The following is a 22822-nucleotide window of genomic DNA, read 5'->3' on the forward strand; positions in this document are numbered from 1 at the left end:
AAGCACTTTGACACGTCAAAACACACACTGCATGCGCCTGCCATGTGTCTCTGTAAGAACGTTCCAAAAACGTTGGTGGAAAACAAGTGGCGTGCAGAGGATGGACGTTCGTCCTACGTGGGAAGGGAAATTCACCCTCTGCATGCACTGACGCCATTTGTCACGTCAGAAGCTTCTAAAAGCTGTAGTGGAAGCCAGGTGGCCGTACGTGAATGCATGGCCGTTTGACGAGAATGATAAAATGATTTCTCTGAAAAACACTTCACTCCATTCCATGCATTCACCTTCTTTCTCGCGAAACCCTGGCCATTTCTCTTCTCCAGCTTCTCTCTAAAATCTTTCATCTTCTCTCTAAGATAACTCACCATCAAAATCTCTGCTTCCATTTCAGAAACCGTAGGATCGTTCACGGTGTCGTGAGCTTTCATTTGAACCGAACAGAACTGACTCCGAACTGGTAAGTTCTAAAACCCTAAAACGCTCCGTTCCGAGTTATATGCAGCGCTGGTACTGCTGCATGTTAGAATATAAGCTGAGTTTTTCTCCATTTCTTGTAGTTAGATTGAGTGAAACGCTTGAGAAGCACGTTGAGGGTAGGAAAACGGTATTTGGGCAAGTTAAAAGCATTCGCTTAGGGAGTTCACTGCTAGACCAGGTAAGGGAAGCTTTAGTAATTTAATTTAATACTTGTTTGATGTGTATGAAAGCAATGAAGTGTACTGGATGTCTGAAATGCATGAAATATTTGATGTTTAGTTATACATGAACGAGCATGGTTGTACTGGATGTATGTGATGAATATTGTTTGAACTGTATGCTGAGAATGAAATGTATGATTTGGAATATGAATAAGTTTCTGTATGGTTTGGGATAATAATATAAATTTTGTAATGTATGAGATTTATGGTGGAGAGAAATTATAAGTTATGAATCGTATGAAAACGGTAAAGTTATTGTAAACTGAAAAATCTGGAAAATATCATGTTCTCTGCTTGATAAAATACGCTCGTCCTTGTACGGTCATATACCGTTCGGTTTCTCTAAAATTGATTTAGAGTGAAATTCTTTCATTTGGAAAGGATTCTGTCTTAGAACGAGCGTCCCATTTGAAATGCTAATTGAGCGTTCGTCCTAAGTGGCGTTCGGTCTTAGACCGAACGCTCGTTCAAAAATATAAATGATAAGTAGCGCTCGTCCTTATGTCGAGCGTCCGTCTTTGATAGTGTTCGGCCCTCTGTCGAGCGTTCGTTCTTGATAGCGGTCGGCCTTAAGTCGAGCGTTCGTCTTGGATAGCGTTCGGCCTTATATCGAACGTTCGTTCTGAATCGCGCAAGGTCTTCTATCAAGCGCTCGTACAAATTGAATAATTATTTGATTTTAAATAGCGTTCGTCCAAATCTTAAATAGCGTTCGTCCTGATTTTAAATAGCGTTCGTTCAAATTATTAGTTGACGTTCGGTCATTGACTGGCGGTATTCCCTCTTGAAATTTAATCACGCTTGGTTTATTTATCTAAAGGAATTGTATTGTATCTATCCTCTGGATTCAATCTAAAATCTTTATACTTAAATTATTCTAAGTATTATTCCGAACTTCTAAAGTCAATTCCCTTTAATTGAGTCATGTATTTATAACGTCCGTCAGAGGACTGAGGTTCGTTTCTGTTGTTCAGAAACGATTATTTCTCTGTACTGAAATAACGTTCGTCCTTATTTCGAAAAGGATGAACGTTCGTTAATTTATGAAAGTGGAACACAGAATGAAAATGTGAATAATAGAAATGGTTAAGGTGTGTGAACGTTATTTTAAGAGGAATATTGAAAGTGGATTTTTAACGAACGTTCCAAGGAGGAACGTCTATATGATCTGAATGTGATAAGTTGTATAGTATGACCATGGTAAAATCGCTGATGGCTAATCATCCTGATATTCCGTGAGTGCTCATCCTCATGTAGAGGGGAGTAGGTCATGTGTGGGAATGGCAGGAGGCCCTAGCCCTATTGAGTACTTTGAGGCTGATAGGGTTAACCTCGGGTGGCAGCTGATGGATGGTTCCAGTTACTACATCACCCGAGTGCACGAACGCCTGCGGTTACATGGATTCATACAGTCCGGACAGTCGTCATTTATGAGTGTTGGTTAATTTATTCTATTCTGATTTATTGATGTATGTCTTGAGTGTTAATTTCTGATGTTAAATTGTATGTGAGTTGTACGAATTAAATTACCTAAGCTTACCCTTTCGATTTCCTTGTGTTGTCTATTGGTTATGTATGTCCGTCTTGTCAATGCAATGATCATCCGTTGTGGATGTGAGCAGATGGAGAGGCGCCACTTGAAGATATGCTGGAAGAAGAAAATTTGGCGGACGCCAATCTAGTCGAGGTGGAGGTTAAGGCCGAGCAGTAGATCGCTCGTTCTTTAGTAGCTATTAGTGGCTTTATTGTTGTTTTGGGACGTTCGGTTGTGTAGTTTTGTAAAACCGCTCGTCCAGATCTTGACGCCTGTTATTTAGTTTCTGAACGTTGTAAGTTTTGTGCATTCGTTTTTAATAGCTGCTGTAATTAAGACTGCACTGTTAACTCTGTAAATGTGATTAGTTCTAATTAATGGTAATTACTATTTATTGGGATGTTACACACCCAAACCAATTTATTAATTTATTTATGATTTTTTGTGATTATAGTTATTTTAATTCTTTGAAATTTAAAAATAAATATTAAGATGACTAGTTGTCACAATATTTAAATTAAGTCATTCAATATTTTTAAATGTTATTATAATTTTTAATTGAAACATAAAACCTTATTTTAATATTTTAATAGTTATGAAATATTTACTTGAAATTATTATGATTAAATTTTGTGTCTTTTCAATTTTAGAACAAAGATTTAGATTACAAGTTGTCACAACCTTATAAGAGTCTACAAAATGGTTTTAAGAGTAATATTAGTTTATTTAAGATGAAATATGAATATTTTATTATTAAAATGTAAAGATTACAAGTGGAAAAATCGATTATTAAATTTTTCTATATAAAAAAATATCACTATCTTTATAAAATGAAATTCTTTCTTTTCTTTTACTTTTTTATCTCATTCTATCAAATCTCATAATTTGTTTGAATGTAAGAAAGATTCTTGTGTAGGGTAGAACAATCTTATCTAATCAAAATTTTATTTTGAATAAGTTCATCTTTATCCATTTTCTTGAGTCAATTTTTAGAGTCTACATAAATGGGATAGTGCATCTACATCTTTTGCTCTTTTAGGATCATAATGGGTATTTGTTTGTCTAACATTATAAATGTTGATATCTTTTATTTGAGGTTTTTCAAGTATATATATCATATAAGAGTGAGAGTTTTTGGAGCTTAGCTTGAGCCAAAATTCTAATCTAAATAAGAGAAGCTAGTTTAATTTATGAATGTACCATAAATAATGAATTGACTGTGGTATGTTAGGTAATTTAGTAGTTTAATTTTAGGTTCATTTAGTCAAATTGGTTGAGTTTGATGTTATTTTGACTATATATATATATATATATATATATATATATATATATATATATATATATATATCACTTTTTGGCTAAGGAATGAAGTGAAAAAGCCAATTTGATCAATGGATACATGTCTTAGGTTTGAATTATGTAGATTTGTGAAGCGAGTCATTCTCTTGAGCAAAATTTGTTTAACTAAAATATAGAGAACTTAGATAACGTTGTTAGTCAAGGGAGCTAAAAAACTTTAACCCCTAGTGTTTTGGTTTGCTAGGTGAGCCAATATCTAGCTAGGTTAAATTTGTTTTGTAAAAATAGAAAGAGGATTAGTCACTAATGTTAGAGGTCAATTTCGACTCTAATTCACAAATTAATTATAATTTTTTATTAATAATAGAGACTATTTTATATAATAATAATTTTTAGTTTATAAAATAATCTTTAGCTTATTAATTACTTATGCCTATTATTTGATATTTTCTTATAATGAAATCAACAAAATTCTATATAGAGAGTGAAAAATTTGTTTAACTTCAAAGTGAATTATCCTAATTGATCAACTCTGGTTCAAGAAATTGGGAAAAGCAACAAAAGGGTAATTAAAAAGGAAACAATAAGTTTGTAGAGAGTTAGAATTTTATCAACTTTGTTTGAGAAAATTAGAAGTGAGAAGTAAAGGGATAACAAATTAGAAGTTGTTAACCTTTGGCAAGTTTATATAATCGTTATAGTTGTTTTGAAAATTTTAAGTATTGTTTCCCAAGAGATTTACGTGTTTAATGGTGTATATTTATTGATTCATTCTATGAATATAAACATGGTTTTTGTAACATAAAAAAAAAATTACAATGCAATACTTGTTATATACAATTATTCTTATCAAGATTCAGAGTATAGACTTTTGGACAAGTAACAAGATTTTAATGGTGGTTTGAATACTTCTAATGACTGGAATCAAATACCTAATTTTTCAGAAGAGGAAGATCGATCTCCAAAAGACTTTCTAATGCTAAAGTTAGTAAGAGAGTTTTAGGATCTATATGAGTGTATGAGTAAATAAGAGAGGATTGTGTGTATTTCCTAGTAATACCTTGTGTATTTATAGGGTTTCTATACCTTATGAGGTTTATTGTAAAAATTAGGTTTAATCATTCAGATAGTTCCTATTTTTGGTGATTTTTCCCAAATAGGTTTCTCACCTATTTTTTTGTCTCAATTGAGCCCTTATTTTGAAAAAATTCAAGTCATTAGGTCCTTGTCGTTAATTCCATACTAACACTATTAAATAGGTGTCCCGTGTCAACATGTGTTTTTTTTTTAATTTTTTAAATATTTTTTTAATTATTTTTAACTTTTTAATTTTTTTTGAAAAAAAAATTGTCACGTGTAAAGCTGACATTGTGTTACGTGGCAATGACAGTGTGGTGTAGCACTATTAGTGCCACATGTCAATGCCAGTGCCATGTGTTACTATCAGACCATGTGTCATTGCATTTGTCTCAATTTAGTTCTTGTATTTTTATTTTGTACCAATTTAGTCCTTGTATTTTTATTTGGTTTCAATTTGGTCCCTACATCAAATGATTAAAAGGTTAAACTAAATATAAATTTTGCTCGAGAAAGTTGACACATGAATAATTTTAGAAGATTTAACTAAATGAAATAAGGGTATGTACTTTTTCCAAATCCTTATCTTTAAAGTTTGTTCTGTTAAGTGAATTTTTAGAAAGTTTGTTATGTTAAGTGAATTTTTAGAAAGTTTGTTCTGTTAAGTGAATTTTTAGTGATGATATATTCTAACTCTTAATGTTTAACTCCAGAAATTTTTTATGAATTGTTGAGAAAGTACAAAGACTATTTTTGTGTAGATCATCTTCACAAAAATATTAATTATTGAAATGTTAATTTTTATAATTTGCTCATTCATATTATTTAGATTAAATGATTTTATTTGTTGTTTAATTTTGTAGAAAATTTGTAAATGAGTTTCTTTATTTTTATTTATCTCAATTTAGTTTTTGCTTTGAAAACTGTAATGCAATTAAGTTATTTTCGTTAGTACTACAGAAATAAAAATGTGTCGTATGTTAATTCATAGTTTTTTTATTTTTCTAATAAAAAAATATCAATTTGTATAAAAAAAATTGTAAAGATTTATGTACAAATTAAATTTTGTTTGAATTTGAAAAAGGATAAAATTGTTTAATTTTTAAAAAAATTAAGACTAAATTGACACAAAATAAAAATATAACAACAAAATTAAGACAAAATAAAAATATAGGAATCAAATTGAAATAAATACAATGACACCTGACTTAATAATGACATGTGGCACTGTCTATGCATGTCACGAAGAAAAGTGGATGTTAAATAAAAAATATCCATAATTTTGAGTTTTAGAAATACTAAAGTAGATGTGATTAGGGGCTTTCTTCCCGCACTTTGTTTTTCTTCCTTCGCTCTTAAATTTTGCTGTGATACCTAACGTAACCCTTCATATTATATATACTTTTGTTAAATTTGGTTTTGAAATTTCTTAGATTTTGAAATTTAGTTTTGTATTTTCTTTGGATTTTGAAATCTTAAATTTTGAATTTTTTTTGAATTTTGAAATTTGATTTTAAATTTTTTAGAATTTCAAAATTCTGTTAAAAAAATTTGCAGGAATTTTAAATTTTGGTTTTGAATTTTATTGGATTTCAAAATCTAGTTTTTGAGCTTTTCGGATTTTGAAGTTCAATTTTAAAATTTTAAGAATTTTGAAATTTGGTTTTGGAATTTCTTAGATTTCGAAATTCAGTTTTAGAATTTTTCAGATTTTGAAATTCAGTTTTCCATTTTCGTGTGGAATTTCCTAGATTTCAAAATTCAATTATTTTTGAGTTTTTCAAATTTTAAAATCTAGTTTTAAATTTTTCGAATTTTGAAATTTGATTCTGAATGGTTGAAATTTTGAAATTTCGTTATGGATTTTTTACATTTTGAAATCCGGAATTCAAAATTTCAAATCCTGAATTTTGAAATATAATTTTTGAGTTTTTCAGATTTCAAATTTAATTTTGAAATTTTCCAGATTTCAAATTTATTTTTGGATATTTTGAATTTTCAAATCTGGTTTAAACCAAATTTTTAAATTTGTTTTCAAATTTTTTTATTGATCTTGGATGAAGGAAAAAGACAAAAGACACGAAAGAAGTGCAAGGATGAAGCACAAATGAAAGAAAGGAAGCCCATGTGAAGGATGAGGTGGAAATGAGGTGCAGTCCGAATATGTCAAGAATTTTAAATTGGCTTAAATGCTTATTTCGTTCGCATATGAATTTATGTTTAGTATTTGGTTTTAGAAATGAAGATATCGGATCCCTATGTATGAAAAGTGTATAAATAAAGTCATGTCAGTTAAGTTGACAGCAACGACGTTAAGTCCATGCTGATGTGATCGTACTTTTTTTCTTCTCTCTTCTACTGTCCAGCTTTTTCTATCTCTTGTTCAACTTTTTCTTTGATAATTTGTTGAACTTGTTCTTTCTTTGTGAGCCTTATTCATATATTTTTCATAACATAGGAACTCAATGTCTTCATTTTTTTAAAACTGGATACTAAACAGAAATTCATCTCTTAATATGAAGACGAAGTAAGCATTTAAACCTTAACGAAATAGGAAAAATTTTAGAAATATAAGAAAGTTTGAAAATCCATGAAGAAAAATGTGTAGTGCAGAAAGAAGCCCCGATATGGTAATAGAGTTGGGTTAGGTATATTTTAATTTTATTTCAGTTACTAAAAATCAGTCTTTTAAGTCTAATAATTTAAGTTCGTTTTTAAAATAATAAACTTAATAAATAAATGTAGGGTGACATTTTCTAAATAAAAATCTATATTTTAAATTTGTTAATTTTATGATAGACTTTTGGTTTTAAATTTGTTAAAATATAAATCGAGTTAATTTTTCTATCTTTTAAATTTTCTATTTGATTTAAATTAATATTTTAATTCTTTTCAAATAAAACAACACTTTAATTTTATATTAATTAAATCTAAATCTATCTTTAACCTATTTTTTCTATTGTTACCACGGGTTGTTACTTGTGTAGTCATTCTTGTCATTGTTGTCACCGCGTCTATTTAGGGTTTTAGATTGTAATATTTATGTTATAGTGATTTTTAGGGTTTAAGGGTTTCTTGGGAGTGATTACTAATTGCTCTAATTTCTCTAATTTCTTTGTCCATGTTTCTGATTTGTATTATGTTATGTAAAGATTGTGATCGGATTAATTTATGGGTTCTTGGTGAATTTCTTTGGTTGTGAAGATGAATTGAATTTAGAGTATGATTGTGTGTATTATATCCTAATTTCATCTTTATTCTGTATGAGAACTTATATAAGAAAGATGAATTTTCTGGTGGTTGATCGAAGTGTTAATGGAGTATATGATTGGATTTGCAATTTTGAGTGAAAAATTTAAGTCTTATTCATAACATAGTTAAAATTTAAGTTTGTTACTTAATGAAAAATTTAAAATTTATGTCTCCTGAATTGAAGGCTATTCTAAAATAGACTTGAAAAGCTCACATGACTTAAAATGTTCTTTTTGAACACTATATTCTAACAACTAATTACAACCGTTTTTCTAGTAATTTTTTTTAATATTGAAATATTTGAACTATTAATGAAAATATGAGAAATGGTAAAAGAAGAAAAAATTTGAAATAATAATAATAATTAATAACAATATTTATTTTTTTGAAGTTCATAGTAATTAATTTTCAGAATTACCATCAGGTCCTCCAAACTGAAGAAAACAGTGAAGGCTTTCACGAACATCACCATAGTACCTAAGACCAAAACAATCAGGTTTATCAATGTATTCTTGTATTTGGTAGCGTTCAGGTCCACAATTCCTTTTTGATGTATTTTTAAAAGAGATCTCTTTGAAAAAACTCGCATGAGCATAGTTCAAATCAGGAAAATGTCCCGATCCCATTGGAGGGCTAGGAGAACCTTGAGGACTTAATGTTCTTCCACCCCCACCTTACTTTAACTCCCATTTTCAAGTTGGATAACAATTTCGTAGGAAAATATCCAATATCATAGTTTTTTACACTTAACCACCAGTTTTTCGACAATGGACCCTAAAAATGTATGTACACGGATTTTTGTCAAGAATTTGTATCATACAATTTTTCATGAACAATGTATGCCAAGAACATTACCTGATTAAGAAGATGAATGTATACATAAATTTGTCCACCATAAGAAGATGAATGTATAAAGGGTGCACCAATATAAATTTTACGATCAATCTGAATAAAACCTGGACATTGAACATTGTAGCATCCCGTCTTATGGTAATTGTCATTCTGCATATTGTTTAACATCACATTATACATGTTCATGTGAAGCAAAACTCGAACTTGATATTTATATAAATGTTCATACCGTCCATGATGCATATAAATGGGTTCGATCATCACCATACAATTCTGGAAACACCTGTATCAAAATGTGACATTACAAAGTATAGTGTTTTACATCATCAAATAAACACAAATTAAATAATTCTTTTTTCGAATAATATTTACTAGAAAAATGTATATAATAATAAAATTAAAACTTACTTGCCATCCAAGACTGATTTTAGCATTACCATCATTTTGAATCCACATATGAGAAAGAGACATTTGACCATTAATTACTTTTGGATTATAAATGTTTTGTGTTTCGGTTAAGATTTTTGTGGGACCGAGATACGTGACTTTACTGCTCCTGGATGACTTTGCCGCTCGCTCTCCTACAATATAGACCGCACGCTCGTCCTTTGATGGATCGCTCACGCTTCTTCGATTTGCATCGTTCGTTCTCCTTCACCAGTAGAGAGGGGAGGAGGTACCTGCAAAGGCACTCCGACCTCAAGTTAGGTGTCTGTTGAAGGAGTTGTTACTCACAAATGAATATTATGGTAATTGAGTATTATGAACTCAGTAGAGTGTGAGTAGAATGTGAATGAAGCGTTTTGGAGTGTGAATTGAGCATACCTGGCTGATGGCCCTGATCTTGTATTTATAAGTTGTCTCATGGATCTAATCTGATACAGGCCCAATAAAATATAAACAGAATTACCTTAAAATCTGGGCGGTTGCCTCATAAACCGCTTATCAATATCTTTAATCAGATATCTTTGACTATTTTATCATCCGTTGGACACTTGGCCCAATAATAAAATAAGCGCTGGCCCAATTGTGGCCTAGCTCTGACGAGCGTTGTCCCGGTTTGTTCTGGTTGACGAGTGTTGTTGTTTATGAGCGTTGCTACAGTAGATAGATCGATCAGTCTTAAATGCTAACCGTTCGGCCTATATATCATAGTATACATAATGCCCCCAAGTCCGAGTTAACAGTTTGACTTTAGCCAAGGTTAAGTATAGGACTTATATGTGCTTGGGGAAAGTCGTCCTCGTTCTATTGGGGAGGTTATTCTAATTGTAATTTGAGTCATTTGCTCGTCTCTGACCGAATGGTGGACTTTACAAGTTACTTATTGTACTTTTTACTAAGCCGATCGGCTTATGATGAGAGTTCTTTGTAGAAATTTTTCCCATGTTGATTAGCGACTTTGATAGCATTATGTTTATCTGTGAGGCTGAATGGCCGTGAATGCGTGTGAGTGAGCATTCATCAGGGGAATGCCTTTACCGTTCGGATGGTAGTCCATGAGGGACTGTCTTTGATTTATAGTCCATGGGAGACTGTCTTTGATTTATAGTCCATGGGGGACTGTCTTTGATTTATAGTCCATGGTCGTCTTTGATTTATAGTCCATGGGGGACTGTCTTTGATTTATAGTCCATGGGAGATTGACTTTGATTTATAGTCCATGGGGGACTGTCTTTGATTTATAGTCCATGAGGGACTATCTTTGATTTATAGTCCATGAGGGACTGTCTTTGATTTATAGTCCATGGGGGACTGTCTTTGCTGTTCGGTTTTGAATGTTCCCTGGGTTTTCTGACCGAACGGTTGACTCCATATTGACCAAATGAGACGTGTGCCTGATCTTGTCTTCTGCCCTATAAGGCCAAATGGCTGAACACTTGGAAGGCCGAATGACCGAATTATTGAACACTCGCATCCATAGAAAACTGAACAGTTGAAAACGTCATCGAGTGGTAAGCTCTCTTTTGATTAGGTGACCTATGCACCAGGTCCTATCACCTGTACTTTGAAGCAAAATAATATTTCAAATTGAAATGATCATAAAAAGTTACATAATCAAAAGTTGAGATAGTTAATATCAAATTAGTTTAGACTCGGACGACCAAGCAAGTAAAACCTTTCGGTTTTAATTCTTTGATAGTTTCTGTTTGTTTGCATCACCACGAAGACGGAGAATGAGGTTGAGAGTGAACTTCTTCTGGATGTTGTATTTGGCGAGGGTGTTGCCGTCTTTAAGCTGTTTTTCGGCATTCCTTCATTGAACTTCTTTCTTCATTGACATTGAATCGGACAACATTCCTTCATCTGCTCCCATATAACGAATTATACGATCATCGCACAAACACAAACACAAACAAGTAGGGTGAGCTAACATGCAACAAATCATTTATAAAACATGCATAATTACTTTGATACACTCAACAAACATCATATAATAATTATGTCAGACACCCTCATACCATCATACAACAATCGCACCATAGACACTTATCCCATCATACCACAATCCCTAATAGACACTCATCCTATCATACCACAATCCCCAATAGACACTCATCCTATCATACCACAATCCCCAATAGACACTCATCCAGATGATACGTTGATGAGCGGTCACAGGAGGTAATGCACTTGTGATGACCTCTACTTCTCCTTAAAAATACACTTCCAAAATACTTCATACCATCCACAAGGTTAGTCCTCAACATTATGTTCAAAACCGACACATAGACCAGGACCTCCTGCCCCTCTCACCACATAATTCATCCTTCTCTACTTGAGACCGGATGATTATTAGAGTATCAGGATAACCTCCAACAACATGACCCTCAACATCAACATATACACTAATACCATGTCATTACAGAATCTCTCCACGAGACTCATATCATGCTCATATTCCTCAACTCATTACAAAATCTCCCCATAATACTCATATCATGTTCAGATGCTTAAATTCAAATCCAATATAATAAAATACAATCATCACAGAAATCATACAAAATGAATATATCACAAAATAAATTAACAATAATAAAATATCACTATAAATGATCACTAGAGAAGAATCAAATGTTTGACGAATCAAACTCACCATAAACGCCAGTACATATGACTAGTCATAACTTACTGGATTTGACCAGGGTTGCTCTATGATCAGGGATGTACCAACTCCGGTTTTTAAGATTCCTCTATCTTACCATCACAAATATAACCTTAATATAAACGTTCTGGGGAACTAAGAAGTTGAATCTGGCATAGCTGGTTAGACATCTTCTTATCCTTCCAGAAAGATGAATCCATCACATATTTTGTATCAATTGAGTATATTGCATAATAGTTTAACAGTACTTAATATGTTCAATAAGATTTAAGTTAAAAACCTATCGAGTAGACTTCTAGGAAAGAGAGATGTGTCACAATGGACAACTTAAGTACCAAGTCTTTCCTTAGCCAAAGTGTTCCTCAACTAGTTTTTAACAAATTTCTTATTTACAGATTCAAAACAACAGCATATAATATTAACACAGAATTTCAATATAGATAGATATATAGCAAGCACATATGTTTTTCATTAACAGTATTCACAAAGAATTTCAAGACATGAATAATAATAAAACAATACTAAATCATAATATAAAAGCTTAGAAAGGTTAGCTCCCCCTACCTCTATTCTAGACTTGGTTTCTTGATCAGAGGTTGTTCCCGAAAAACTTCCAGAATCTCCACACTAAAATCCTTCCCACTCTAAATTCTTCGTAATCTTTCTTTCTTATGATTTCTCTCTACTTCTTGGTGCAAAATCCCCCTCCCCCTTGCTTGGTATTTATAGGCCAAGATTTGGTCGAAAGTTTCTTTGTCCATTTGTTTTCTTTTTCTTTTTTTTTTTAAAAAAAAACAAAAAGGTAGAAAAGAGTTTGAACCCATGTCCTTGAAATCACCACAATTTTCTACCATTTAAGCTACCAAAATTTCTTATTTAACTTTCCACATTTTATTTTTACATAAACTTATTAATTACATTTTCCATTCATAAAGAAAAATTTATTACTACTAGTAATAAAATTGTTACTATTTATTAAGGTGAATATTTTTCATAGGTCTTACAAGAATGACCCAACTTTGCATATGCTTGGATGAGCCAATGTTGGATGTTGATATTATTGAACGCATGAATGTTTTTGAATGGTGAAAGAGTAATTATCAATGTTTTTCAGATTTGTCAATCATGGCTAGAGACTTGTTAAGTATCCCAATTACTATCGTTGCATATGAATCTATTTTCAGCATTAGTTCAAGGATTTTGAATAAGTATACAAGTCATTAATTAACAAAAAAATGTTAAAGCAATAATTAGTACTTCCATATGAAAGTATGAGTTTTGTGATTTAAATTATGATGTTGACGGAGATGGAGGAGTGGAGGAGGGAAGTTCTTCTAATGCTACATTTAATAACCTTGAAAAAGAAAATGATGAAAACTGAACCAATAAATGATGATGGAGCTTATTGTTAATTTTTTAAAATTTTAACAATATAGTGATCTAATGATTGTGTGAATAAAAATTATTTAATGTGTGAACATGTTTTGATATATTCTAGAAAATTCAAATGCAAGCAGAGATGTTATATTCAAATCAAATGTCTTATAAATTATTCAAATACAACTCAATAGTCTGGCATCAACATGATAATCTCGCCTGTCAGTCCGCATGAACCTGTTTTCACTTACTTGTGTGAAATTACATTTTCAACTTCAACGTAATTGCTTTAGAATTGAAATCGCCATTTAATTACTTGTTTCTTATGTGAAATTTAGTACAATTGTTTTTTAACCAAAGTGGTAATCTCTTTTATGGTCTCAATTCAAAATCAATTATATGGAAGTCATAAAAAAAAAATAATTTTAATTCAAAATCAATTATACTAAGTTCAAATTCAATCATAATGAAATTATTACAAAAAATAACAACTTCGATTTAAATTTTAATTTACACAATCGTCATTTTCTTTTACAATTTCACTTTCAAAATCCTCTATTAAGAGCATGAACAATTATTTATAAAGAAAATCCAAATTGATACTTTTAAAAATAAATTAACTCCTTCGATTAAAAAACTATTCTTATTCGGTGATGTTGGTGGTATTGCAACCTCAACATGCAAATTTGAAAATGAATAGTTAATTTTTATTATTATTAGTATTATTAAAAAAATAATTAAATAATTAATTACTGAAAACCACATTCCGATTTTGCGGGAGTTCATAAAGTCCTATTGAAAGTTGGTTTGTTTGTCGTCCGTTAATTTTGGTTGGGGTAGCGTTGTTGGCCTTGCAATGTGCCTCTTCCTTCTCCCTCGTTCTCTCTCCTTGTTCCTCACTCCTCTTCACCAAAGTTTGAATCTTGAATCCTCTAACTAACAATTTATTTCTCCCAGTTTGATTTTTCGTTCCATTCTTTTGCATGGCGTACAAAGTGGATCATGAATATGACTACCTCTTCAAGATCGTTTTGATCGGAGACTCCGGGGTTGGCAAATCTAACATCCTTTCCAGGTTTACGCGAAACGAGTTCTGCTTGGAATCTAAGTCTACCATTGGGGTTGAATTCGCAACCAGAACATTGCAGGTTCCTTCATTTACACATACCATATGCATGCTTTCTTATTCAATTTTATTTTTGGATGATGACATTCTTTGATTCATTGAGAAAAACTTTAATGAAAGAATGGTTCTTGACCATGACAGAAAACTATGTAATCTTTGAAGGTTTATTATATGATAAATGTTATGTTTTCAACTTGTTGCACTAATCCATAAAATCATAATGGAGTCATCTATAAACTGGTCGGTCTTTCACAATGTCTTGGGAACTTTCTCTCTTCTTGGAGAAAATGCTAACAATCCATTCTAATAGGGTGAATCCATGAAAAAGTATTTCATTATTTATATCACGAATCACGGTACTTGTGGTGTGGCATGATTCATTTTGACCTTAATGTGAAATTTAGTCTGTACTTAGAAGAATAAATGACAATAATTCAAGCCTTGATAAAGGAGGCTCTGTTCATGAAGTTTAAGCAAGTAGGTGGAGTGCATTTCTTAACAGTATTCATACTTTTCATTTGAATAGGAATTTGAAGAACTGCATATTATAGTATGTATTTTCTCCAACAGTTAATCGTATTTGCAAATTGAAACTCATCCAATATACTCTTGTCAATGAAAAAGACTTGAGTCACTGCCATTCTTGTATAGATCCCATCTAAGAACACATAAGATTTTACACGAAAAAGAACTGAAATGAAATTACTTAGTACTTATGCAAAATTTGTTGCCAAAGAACAATAAAATGAGCTGTGTATGATAAGAGTGATCTGCATGAGGTTTGAGGGCTGATAAGATCCGTAGAAATGTCAACTGTCAACAGATTAAGCTAACAAGATTCTTTTTTTATGATTCCTCTTACATGTTTGATGATATTCCCATGTGAGAAAAAGAAAGGAATTGAATATCCAATGCTATAAACATATATTTCCTCTGTCATCTGCATGAAGAGTTGATTAATCACTCCCTTGAAAAAACATGTTTGTACAGGTGGAGGGAAAGACAGTAAAGGCACAAATATGGGACACTGCAGGGCAAGAGAGGTACAGAGCAATCACCAGTGCCTACTATAGAGGAGCTGTTGGTGCCTTGTTGGTATATGACATAACCAAGAGACAAACATTTGAGAATGTGCAGAGGTGGCTCCGTGAACTAAGGGACCATGCAGACTCCAACATTGTTATCATGATGGCTGGAAACAAATCTGATCTGAATCATCTGAGAGCAATCCCTACTGATGATGCTCAACGTTTGGCCGAGAAGGAAGGTTTGTCCTTTCTAGAAACTTCAGCATTGGAGGCATACAATGTGGAGAAGGCATTCCAAACCATTCTGTTTGATATATATAAAATCATGAGTAAAAAGGCACTGGCAGCACAACAGGCCACTGCCTCTTCTGGCCTTCCCCAAGGAACTACCATAAATGTCTCCAATATGCAAGGTAATACCGCCACCAGAAGTTGTTGCTCTAACTAGTAATGTAGAAAAAGAGAGGGAAAAGTAAGGTTTTTTAAAAAATGTTATTCAAAAACACATGAGGAATAGTTGCTAGACCTTTTGTCAGGTCTGTTTTTGATTCTGTGTAAGATGTGGGAGGATGATGATCTATAGTCTTCAACAATCTCGATTGAAAATGAATATGACGTTTTAACAATTCATGTTCTTTGCTTTGGCGTTTGCTGATTCTTGAAATGATATATACCATTAGGAGTTAGGATCTTAGGTTTAGTCTTTAATATTGTAAAGTTGCTCCTATTCTTTCTGGTGTATGTTTCATTCATAATAAAATCATAGCTTAATTGCATATGTATAACTGTATTTAGAGTAATAGTTTAATATAGTCCTATAAACCATGTATATTTTGTTAGTTCTCAACACAATTATAATACTAAAATCACACGTAAACTCTCCACTTACCATGCTTGGTTCAAGGTGGAACCTAACAATTCTGTCATTAACGTTGAAAATCACATGTTAACTCAGAAGTTACACCACCTTTTCAGCTTAAAAACTCAAACTAAAAGTATTATTAACCATTGAGTTACGGGGATATTACATTTAGACAATAGTTTTTTCCATATTAAAGGGATTAATTTTTTAAAGTTAATAAAAATAAGAATTAAATATGTTTTTTTCCTTAATTTTTAATGAAAATTGAAATTAGTCTATCTTAAAAGCTTAATTCAATTTAATCTTTCAATTTTTGAAATGCATGAATTTAATTTTTTTAATCAAATTTTATTAAATTTATTTGAAATTTTTATCTGTGTCGTTATATCATGAATTATTTGACACATTTTAACTTTAATATTAATAAATAAATATACTTGAAGCGTTAAATAAATTTAATAAAATTTAGTTAAAAAAATTAAATCTATAGAATTTTAAAATTGAATTATTAAATTAGATTATAAATTTTAAAAATGAATTAATTCTAATTTTAAAGTTAAAAGATGAAAAATATATTTAACCTGAAAATAACCATCAATCTCAAACAAAAAGTCTGAACAAAACATACTCCAATTAATGGACATATATGTTGTAGAATCAGAACAGGCAAAGAATGATATCAAGTATTGTTCATTGATTACAGATCAGCCAAATATTACTAGAATTTGGTCAGGAATTCACTGTTTGGTAAATATAACTTCACCAATCACCACTGCCATATTCAATTTACAAGCAATGAAATTGCTTTCTGATATGCAAATACTTAAATATCAGTCCAAAGTGTTTCTATTTCAATTTCATTTTTCCATCTGGTAAGAGCCTCTTTTCTACACTATTTTGGGAGAAAAAGAAAAGAAAAATATTGGATGAAAATAGCAGTGCCATGCTTGAGGACAGCATGCTGAAACTCAATCATTGGAAGTGAACCATAAAGTAAGACAGGCTGCAATTGGAGCATGTGAAAATCCTGTTCCAACCAATAACCAGAAAAATGTTGTTCCAACCAAGAACCTCGAGATCAAAGATTGAGACTCGTGGGTATTGTTCTTTTCCTTCAACCAATTATCAGTAGACATGGGAGTATGGGAACTATAGCACGTGGAAATAATGCATAATAATTATCATAACCAAATTCTATCACCACCAAACTTGGTGAATCATCACCATTGAAATGTGGTGTATAAGCCATGCAGCTATTTATGTCAACGACCCTTTCATAATGGTTCTTTTTGGTCACCCACAAAAAATCACAGATAATCATTTCTTAAATGTATTCTATCTATACTTCATATAATTTACACAGTAGGAAATTCTTTTATAACAAGAAAAAATAATGTTCAAATTTTAATTGTGTATATGTTTTTAGCTGTTTGTTTTTATTTAAACGAATCATAACATATTCATTTAGAACACTATAAATTATTTAATTAATTAAAATGTAAGAACGCAGGTAGACTAAATTACAAAAATTTTAAAATAATAAAATGAAATATTTATATTTTAAAATATGTGACCTGAATTGCTCATTAGACAAAATATATTAAACCTACAACAACTTGTACTAAAATAATCAATTAAATTTTTTAGTAAAAAAATACCATACAAAATCAGTAAATTCCGCCTTCTATATACTCATAAAATATATCAGACATCTTTATCTGACCGTATAAATCACAACAAATATATTAAAGAATGATTATTATTATATTATTATTATCATTCATACAATTGAGAATTGATACGAGTTCTAGAATCTTAATTTTAGAATTAAATATCATTTTGTATGACTTTAAACTTTTGAAAATTTGAAATTTCACATCAACAATTGCTACAAATATTTCTTATATTTCCTAACCACTTTCCTCTAATTAGAATCGAAAATTCTTCCCCGTGTAACATAGGGAAAATTGCAACTTAGACCTAAGTTGTTTTGTTGTCACCGTTCTACCCTAAGAAAATAATAGTATTATTGTTTTGTTATGTTTAATAAGTCAAATATTTTGTTCACGAAAATCAACCATGTGTCTAACATTGTAAGTGTGGTAGATTGGTATGACTACTGTTCAAGTTGGAAAAAATTACATAGATAAATGTTCATACAATTTATTTTCATTATCATTTTCAAAACCTAGCAAATTGAGTCATAAAAGTGGTTTTTCTTTTCATTTAATTACAGGTGAAATTTAAAAAAAAAATAAAAGAATTTTTTTACGTGACACGTGTCACTGTTTGATTGGAGGCTTGGTTTAACCGACGTAGCCCTAAGCTTGATATCTTACAGCTGCCTAATGTGCCTTCTCAACTTAAATTTCAGGCAACAGCATATTCCCCACTCATATTCGCCAGTGGAATTGGTCCCCTGTATCTGCTTACACACTAAACCCCTTTTAAACTCAAAAAAACCATCCAGACATCACCGTTCCTTTCAAATCATCGACGCGAAACACAGAATCACCTTGCAGCTCACCGCACCGCCTAAAATCCACACTGCTTTTTATCTTTTCCCGTGAACTCTCCATGCTGATACGTCACCGTTTTGGTTAATCTGGTTCGCAAAAAACGACGTCGCCGACCTGAGAAGGGCGGGGAAGAAGAAGAAGAACGCGGTGTCGTTTGATTTTGCGCAGAGTGAAGAAAGTGAAGAGAATAAATGCTCGATGCATAGTTACAATTGCAAGCCCTTCATATTCTTGAGGTAGTGAAGATAGGTTGAGGTTTAATTTTGGTTAGAGAAAGGGGTGGGAGGGAATAGAAAAGTGAAAATCGGAACCAGGAGATGCAAATGGAAGCTAGGGTTGGCGTCGCGGTGGACGGTGGTGTACGGAAATTTGTGCAGCCGCCGCCAAAGCAGATTGGAACTGTTTCGCAACTTCTCGCCGGAGGAGTCGCTGGCGCCTTAAGTAAGACATGTACGGCGCCGCTTGCGAGACTCACCATCCTCTTTCAGGTTCCAATTTTTTAATTTCATATTAACTTTTAAAAATAAAAAAATAAAATCTGCGTTTTTGGTTTTTAAGTAGAATTTTTTGTAAATTGTTTTCAGGTTCAGGGAATGCATTCCAACGTTGTGACTTTGAGAAAGGCCAGTATATGGAATGAGGCTTCACGGATTATCCATGAAGAAGGGTTTAGGGCTTTCTGGAAAGGGAATCTGGTGACCATTGCTCACCGGTTACCTTATTCTTCGGTTAACTTTTATACTTACGAGCACTACAAGAAGGTAAGGTGATAGGTGCTGCGATGTGGATATTTACTTTCATTTGATTATGTTGTTGAGAAGTAACACATTTGTGTTTATGATGAGTACTTGATTGTCCTTGGATTGAATTGTGTTTACTGGTACGTTGTATGATCAGTTGCTAAAGAAGGCTACGGGACTGCAAAGTCATACAGATAATGTTAGTGCAGACCTTTGTGTGCATTTTGTCAGCGGTGGCATGGCAGGAATTACTGCTGCTACATCTACTTATCCCTTGGACCTTGTAAGAACGCGGCTAGCTGCGCAGGTAATATCACATGTCTTTCATTTTTGTTAGGTGTTCGGGTAGCCCTTTTTCCCTTGTGCGTTTGGCCCTCATCTTTTTTCCAGTTTTGATGAGTACTGTTGTTCAATGATATATGTGACCAAGTTTTCATTCAGTTCAATTTAATTTTTACCCATTCCTATTATAAGTAGTTGCATTAGTCTTCTTTGGGCTTAGTTGTACAACCCGTATAACTGACTTCACCTAGTGGATAAGACATTTGTTGTTGCAGTTTTTGTTTTTGTACTATTTTTTCTAGGTGATCTTTAGCCTATACGCTCTGAACCTCGCATGCTGATGACCCTGACCATGAAATTGTCTTATTTTGAAATAGATTATCAGCTAGAGATATCTACTTAAATTTGATGAACTGTTCATGCATAGTGACTGGTTAAAGATACTTGCATTTATATTTGAAGTTTAATTATGAACCATTAGGATTGTTAAATTTTTTGCAGACAAATTTTACCTATTACAGAGGTATCTGGCATGCTTTACACACAATTAGCAAGGAAGAGGGGATACTTGGACTTTATAAGGGACTTGGAACTACACTCTTGGTATGGTGTTATGATCAATTTAACATCATTACTCGAAGACTATATTATTTTGCGACTAAATAGCTACATGTTTCTGGTGCTAATGCAGACTGTAGGGCCAAGTATAGCTATCAGCTTCTCTGTATATGAATCCCTGAGATCTTTTTGGCAGTCAAATAGGTAATCGATCCACAAATTAATTCAGCAGTTTGATGTAACCCATATTCCCTCTATTTTATGTATAATCACCTTTTTTCTTATATTAATATTTCTTTATTAATACATATCAGATCCAATGATTCTCCTGTTGCTGTTAGTCTGGCATGCGGTAGTCTTTCAGGCATTGCATCATCAACAGGTGAGCAGTTAAAGGGCGGAATTGTAAATTACATACTTGGCATTCCTTCTCATAAGTTTTTTTTATAACGTGAACTTTTGGTGTTCCTTGTCAGACAAGTAGTATTGATAATTTTCTTTTTGATGTTCCTTCCAAATGGGGTTATGCACATTCTTTTGGTATATTACCTTTTTCCTACATCTCTGTGTGGCATTAGGGCACTCAACTTAGTTTTGTTGTATCAAATGTTCAATTACAGTTAAGAATCCTTTAGTCAAACTATTGAATTTGCTCCACCCAAGAACATCAAAGAAGTTAATGTCTGTAGTGGTTTATTATGCTTTTTGATGCAGAGAAAGAGAGTTTGGTGCAGGAACTGCACCAAGTATCTAACCAGATTGACCCCTAGAACCAGAGACCAGGTTGGAGTTGTTATTTTATCTGGGGCATATGACAATATATAGTAAGGAAGACGTTAAAAAGACCCTTTTTTTGTCTTTCTCTAACTTCATTATTGTCTAAAGATCTTGCTCAAGTAATCATCTTCCCAAGGTTTGTTCTATGACATGTCTCCCCAAGCTTTGCAGTGGATTTCATCATGGGGTGGCATTGCTTGGATGAACCTATATGATTTCCTCAGTTACCAAATGTGAGAGCTGTCCTCTTTGAGGTATGCTTCTCACTTAAGGCTACCTTCACCTGATGTATGGCTGGGTACCGGAATCCTCTTCAGACCTTGTTGATGTGTTTCTGAAGAATCTGGTTTTACAGCTTTAGTAGTATTGCTTTCAGCATATTCTAAAATTCTGAACGGTGGAAATTGTGGTACCAAATTAATAAAATTAATTATTTATGATAAAGTATTTTTGATAAATGGAATTGTCCACAAAGAACTACTGTTAAACAGGGGACCAAAACCAAATATTACTGATTGGGAGATGGATAATTGTGTCAAGTATTATTTAGATAGAGACTAACCACATGCATCCAAAATATTCATGCATGAACTTTAGTAGTGTCCTTTTATCAACTCTGTCAATAAAGGTTGTCTGCCCTTCTGCTGCAGCCATTGTATGTTCAGGTAAGGCTGTATTTTACTTAGACTATTACTACTTGAAGCCAATTTTACCGTTCATGCTTTTGCGTGTTTGGATTTGTTAAATACTGCAGCTATTACCATGTTATGATCGACTTGTGCATCCATAGTTTCTTGATGTCAAATGATCACAAATTCTATGTTCATCTTGGTTATTCTTTAGATTATCCTATAAAGTTTAACTGCAGGTTTTGCAACTTTGTCAGAGATACAGGATCACTACAATAAGAAACTCCCATTTGTCTTACAGTTCACTGGTTATTGACTTCAAATGTAGTTTATTTTGATTTCATTTCTTGCTTTGGAATTAATTTGCACTTCAGTTGATTAATCATCATACCACTTTTGATAATGCAATGTCTTGTCCCAAACATTAACGATCTGATATAAAATCGAGTTGCTGGTTACTAGAATGGGTATAGTTCAATTCATCTGTTATTCTGTATGCAGCAACGTTTCCCTTGGATCTTGTGAGGCGGAGGAAGCAACTTGAGGGGGCTGGTGGGCGAGCCCGTGTTTATACAACAGGCCTCTATGGTGTTTTTAGGCATATAATCCAGACAGAAGGCGTGCGTGGTCTTTACAGAGGAATTTTGCCGGAATACTACAAGGTGGTGCCAGGTGTAGGTATTTGTTTTATGACTTATGAAACGTTGAAGATGCTTTTATCAGATATTGCTACCGGATAACTACACCCATCAACACTGGGGTCTGATATGCAAGAAGTAAATGGATAAAGTTATTTACCCATGCAAAAGGGTTGAGTTACATTTACGATTTAACAATTGTAGTTCATTTTATTTCACGAGTCCTCGACATGGGAAATTTTGTAATGCTCCCTTGGGGATACATTTTTTTGCATGTACAGAAACTTGCATAACATTTAATATTAAGATTTTATCGTCATGGCTTCTCCCGTGGTCTGCTTTGTCTTTAGCGCTAAAGAAAAACGGGAAGTGAAATGAGCAATATCTATAAGTCTGCAAGACTGCAGCTGGTTGCTAATGACCCGATTTTTTTTTTTTATCTTAAAACTCGAATTAAAAATAACTTTT

The 22822-nt window shown here is 32.5% G+C and overlaps 3 protein-coding genes and 1 long non-coding RNA gene across 9 annotated transcripts; 3 read left to right on the plus strand and 1 right to left on the minus strand.

Annotated features, from left to right (window-relative positions):
- The first annotated feature begins 352 nt into the window (after window positions 1–352).
- Window positions 353–2563, plus strand: LOC108337912 (uncharacterized). The gene is made up of 3 exons (XR_008250292.1): window positions 353–457; window positions 558–655; window positions 2321–2563. It is a non-coding gene; the product is annotated as an uncharacterized LOC108337912 (long non-coding RNA).
- Window positions 2564–8261: 5698 nt separating this feature from the next.
- On the minus strand, window positions 8262–9183 carry LOC108336586 (uncharacterized). Its single transcript, XM_017573058.1, has 5 exons — window positions 9121–9183; window positions 8942–8995; window positions 8716–8862; window positions 8534–8634; window positions 8262–8337 (listed from the first exon to the last, which is right to left on the minus strand). The coding sequence occupies exons 1-5, from the start codon at window positions 9181–9183 to the stop codon at window positions 8262–8264; spliced, it is 441 nt and encodes a 146-aa protein (XP_017428547.1).
- A 4840-nt stretch (window positions 9184–14023) lies between these two features.
- Window positions 14024–15990, plus strand: LOC108318800 (ras-related protein Rab11C). Of its 2 annotated transcripts, XM_052879858.1 has the most exons (3): window positions 14029–14053; window positions 14153–14343; window positions 15312–15990. In XM_052879858.1, the coding sequence occupies exons 2-3, from the start codon at window positions 14179–14181 to the stop codon at window positions 15795–15797; spliced, it is 651 nt and encodes a 216-aa protein (XP_052735818.1). In that variant the 5' UTR covers window positions 14029–14053; window positions 14153–14178; the 3' UTR covers window positions 15798–15990. The 2 variants fall into 2 exon arrangements, with proteins under 2 accessions (XP_017411752.1, XP_052735818.1); XM_017556263.2 differs by having other exon boundaries at window positions 14024–14343.
- A 2586-nt stretch (window positions 15991–18576) lies between these two features.
- On the plus strand, window positions 18577–22680 carry LOC108338590 (uncharacterized). Of its 5 annotated transcripts, none has more exons than XR_001833052.2 (8): window positions 18580–19218; window positions 19315–19491; window positions 19628–19777; window positions 20254–20355; window positions 20444–20514; window positions 20625–20692; window positions 21025–21341; window positions 22218–22355. XR_001833052.2 is itself a non-coding variant. In XM_017575553.2 (7 exons), the coding sequence occupies exons 1-7, from the start codon at window positions 19048–19050 to the stop codon at window positions 22454–22456; spliced, it is 978 nt and encodes a 325-aa protein (XP_017431042.1). In that variant the 5' UTR covers window positions 18577–19047; the 3' UTR covers window positions 22457–22680. The 5 variants fall into 5 exon arrangements, 3 of the variants coding, with proteins under 3 accessions (XP_017431042.1, XP_017431044.1, XP_017431043.1); XR_008250293.1 differs by having other exon boundaries at window positions 21025–22040; window positions 22218–22354; XM_017575553.2 differs by lacking the exon at window positions 21025–21341 and having other exon boundaries at window positions 18577–19218; window positions 22218–22680.
- Window positions 22681–22822: the final 142 nt, after the last annotated feature.

This window comes from Vigna angularis, chromosome 7 (genome assembly GCF_016808095.1).
Source record: "Vigna angularis cultivar LongXiaoDou No.4 chromosome 7, ASM1680809v1, whole genome shotgun sequence".
Lineage (NCBI taxonomy): Eukaryota > Viridiplantae > Streptophyta > Magnoliopsida > Fabales > Fabaceae > Vigna > Vigna angularis.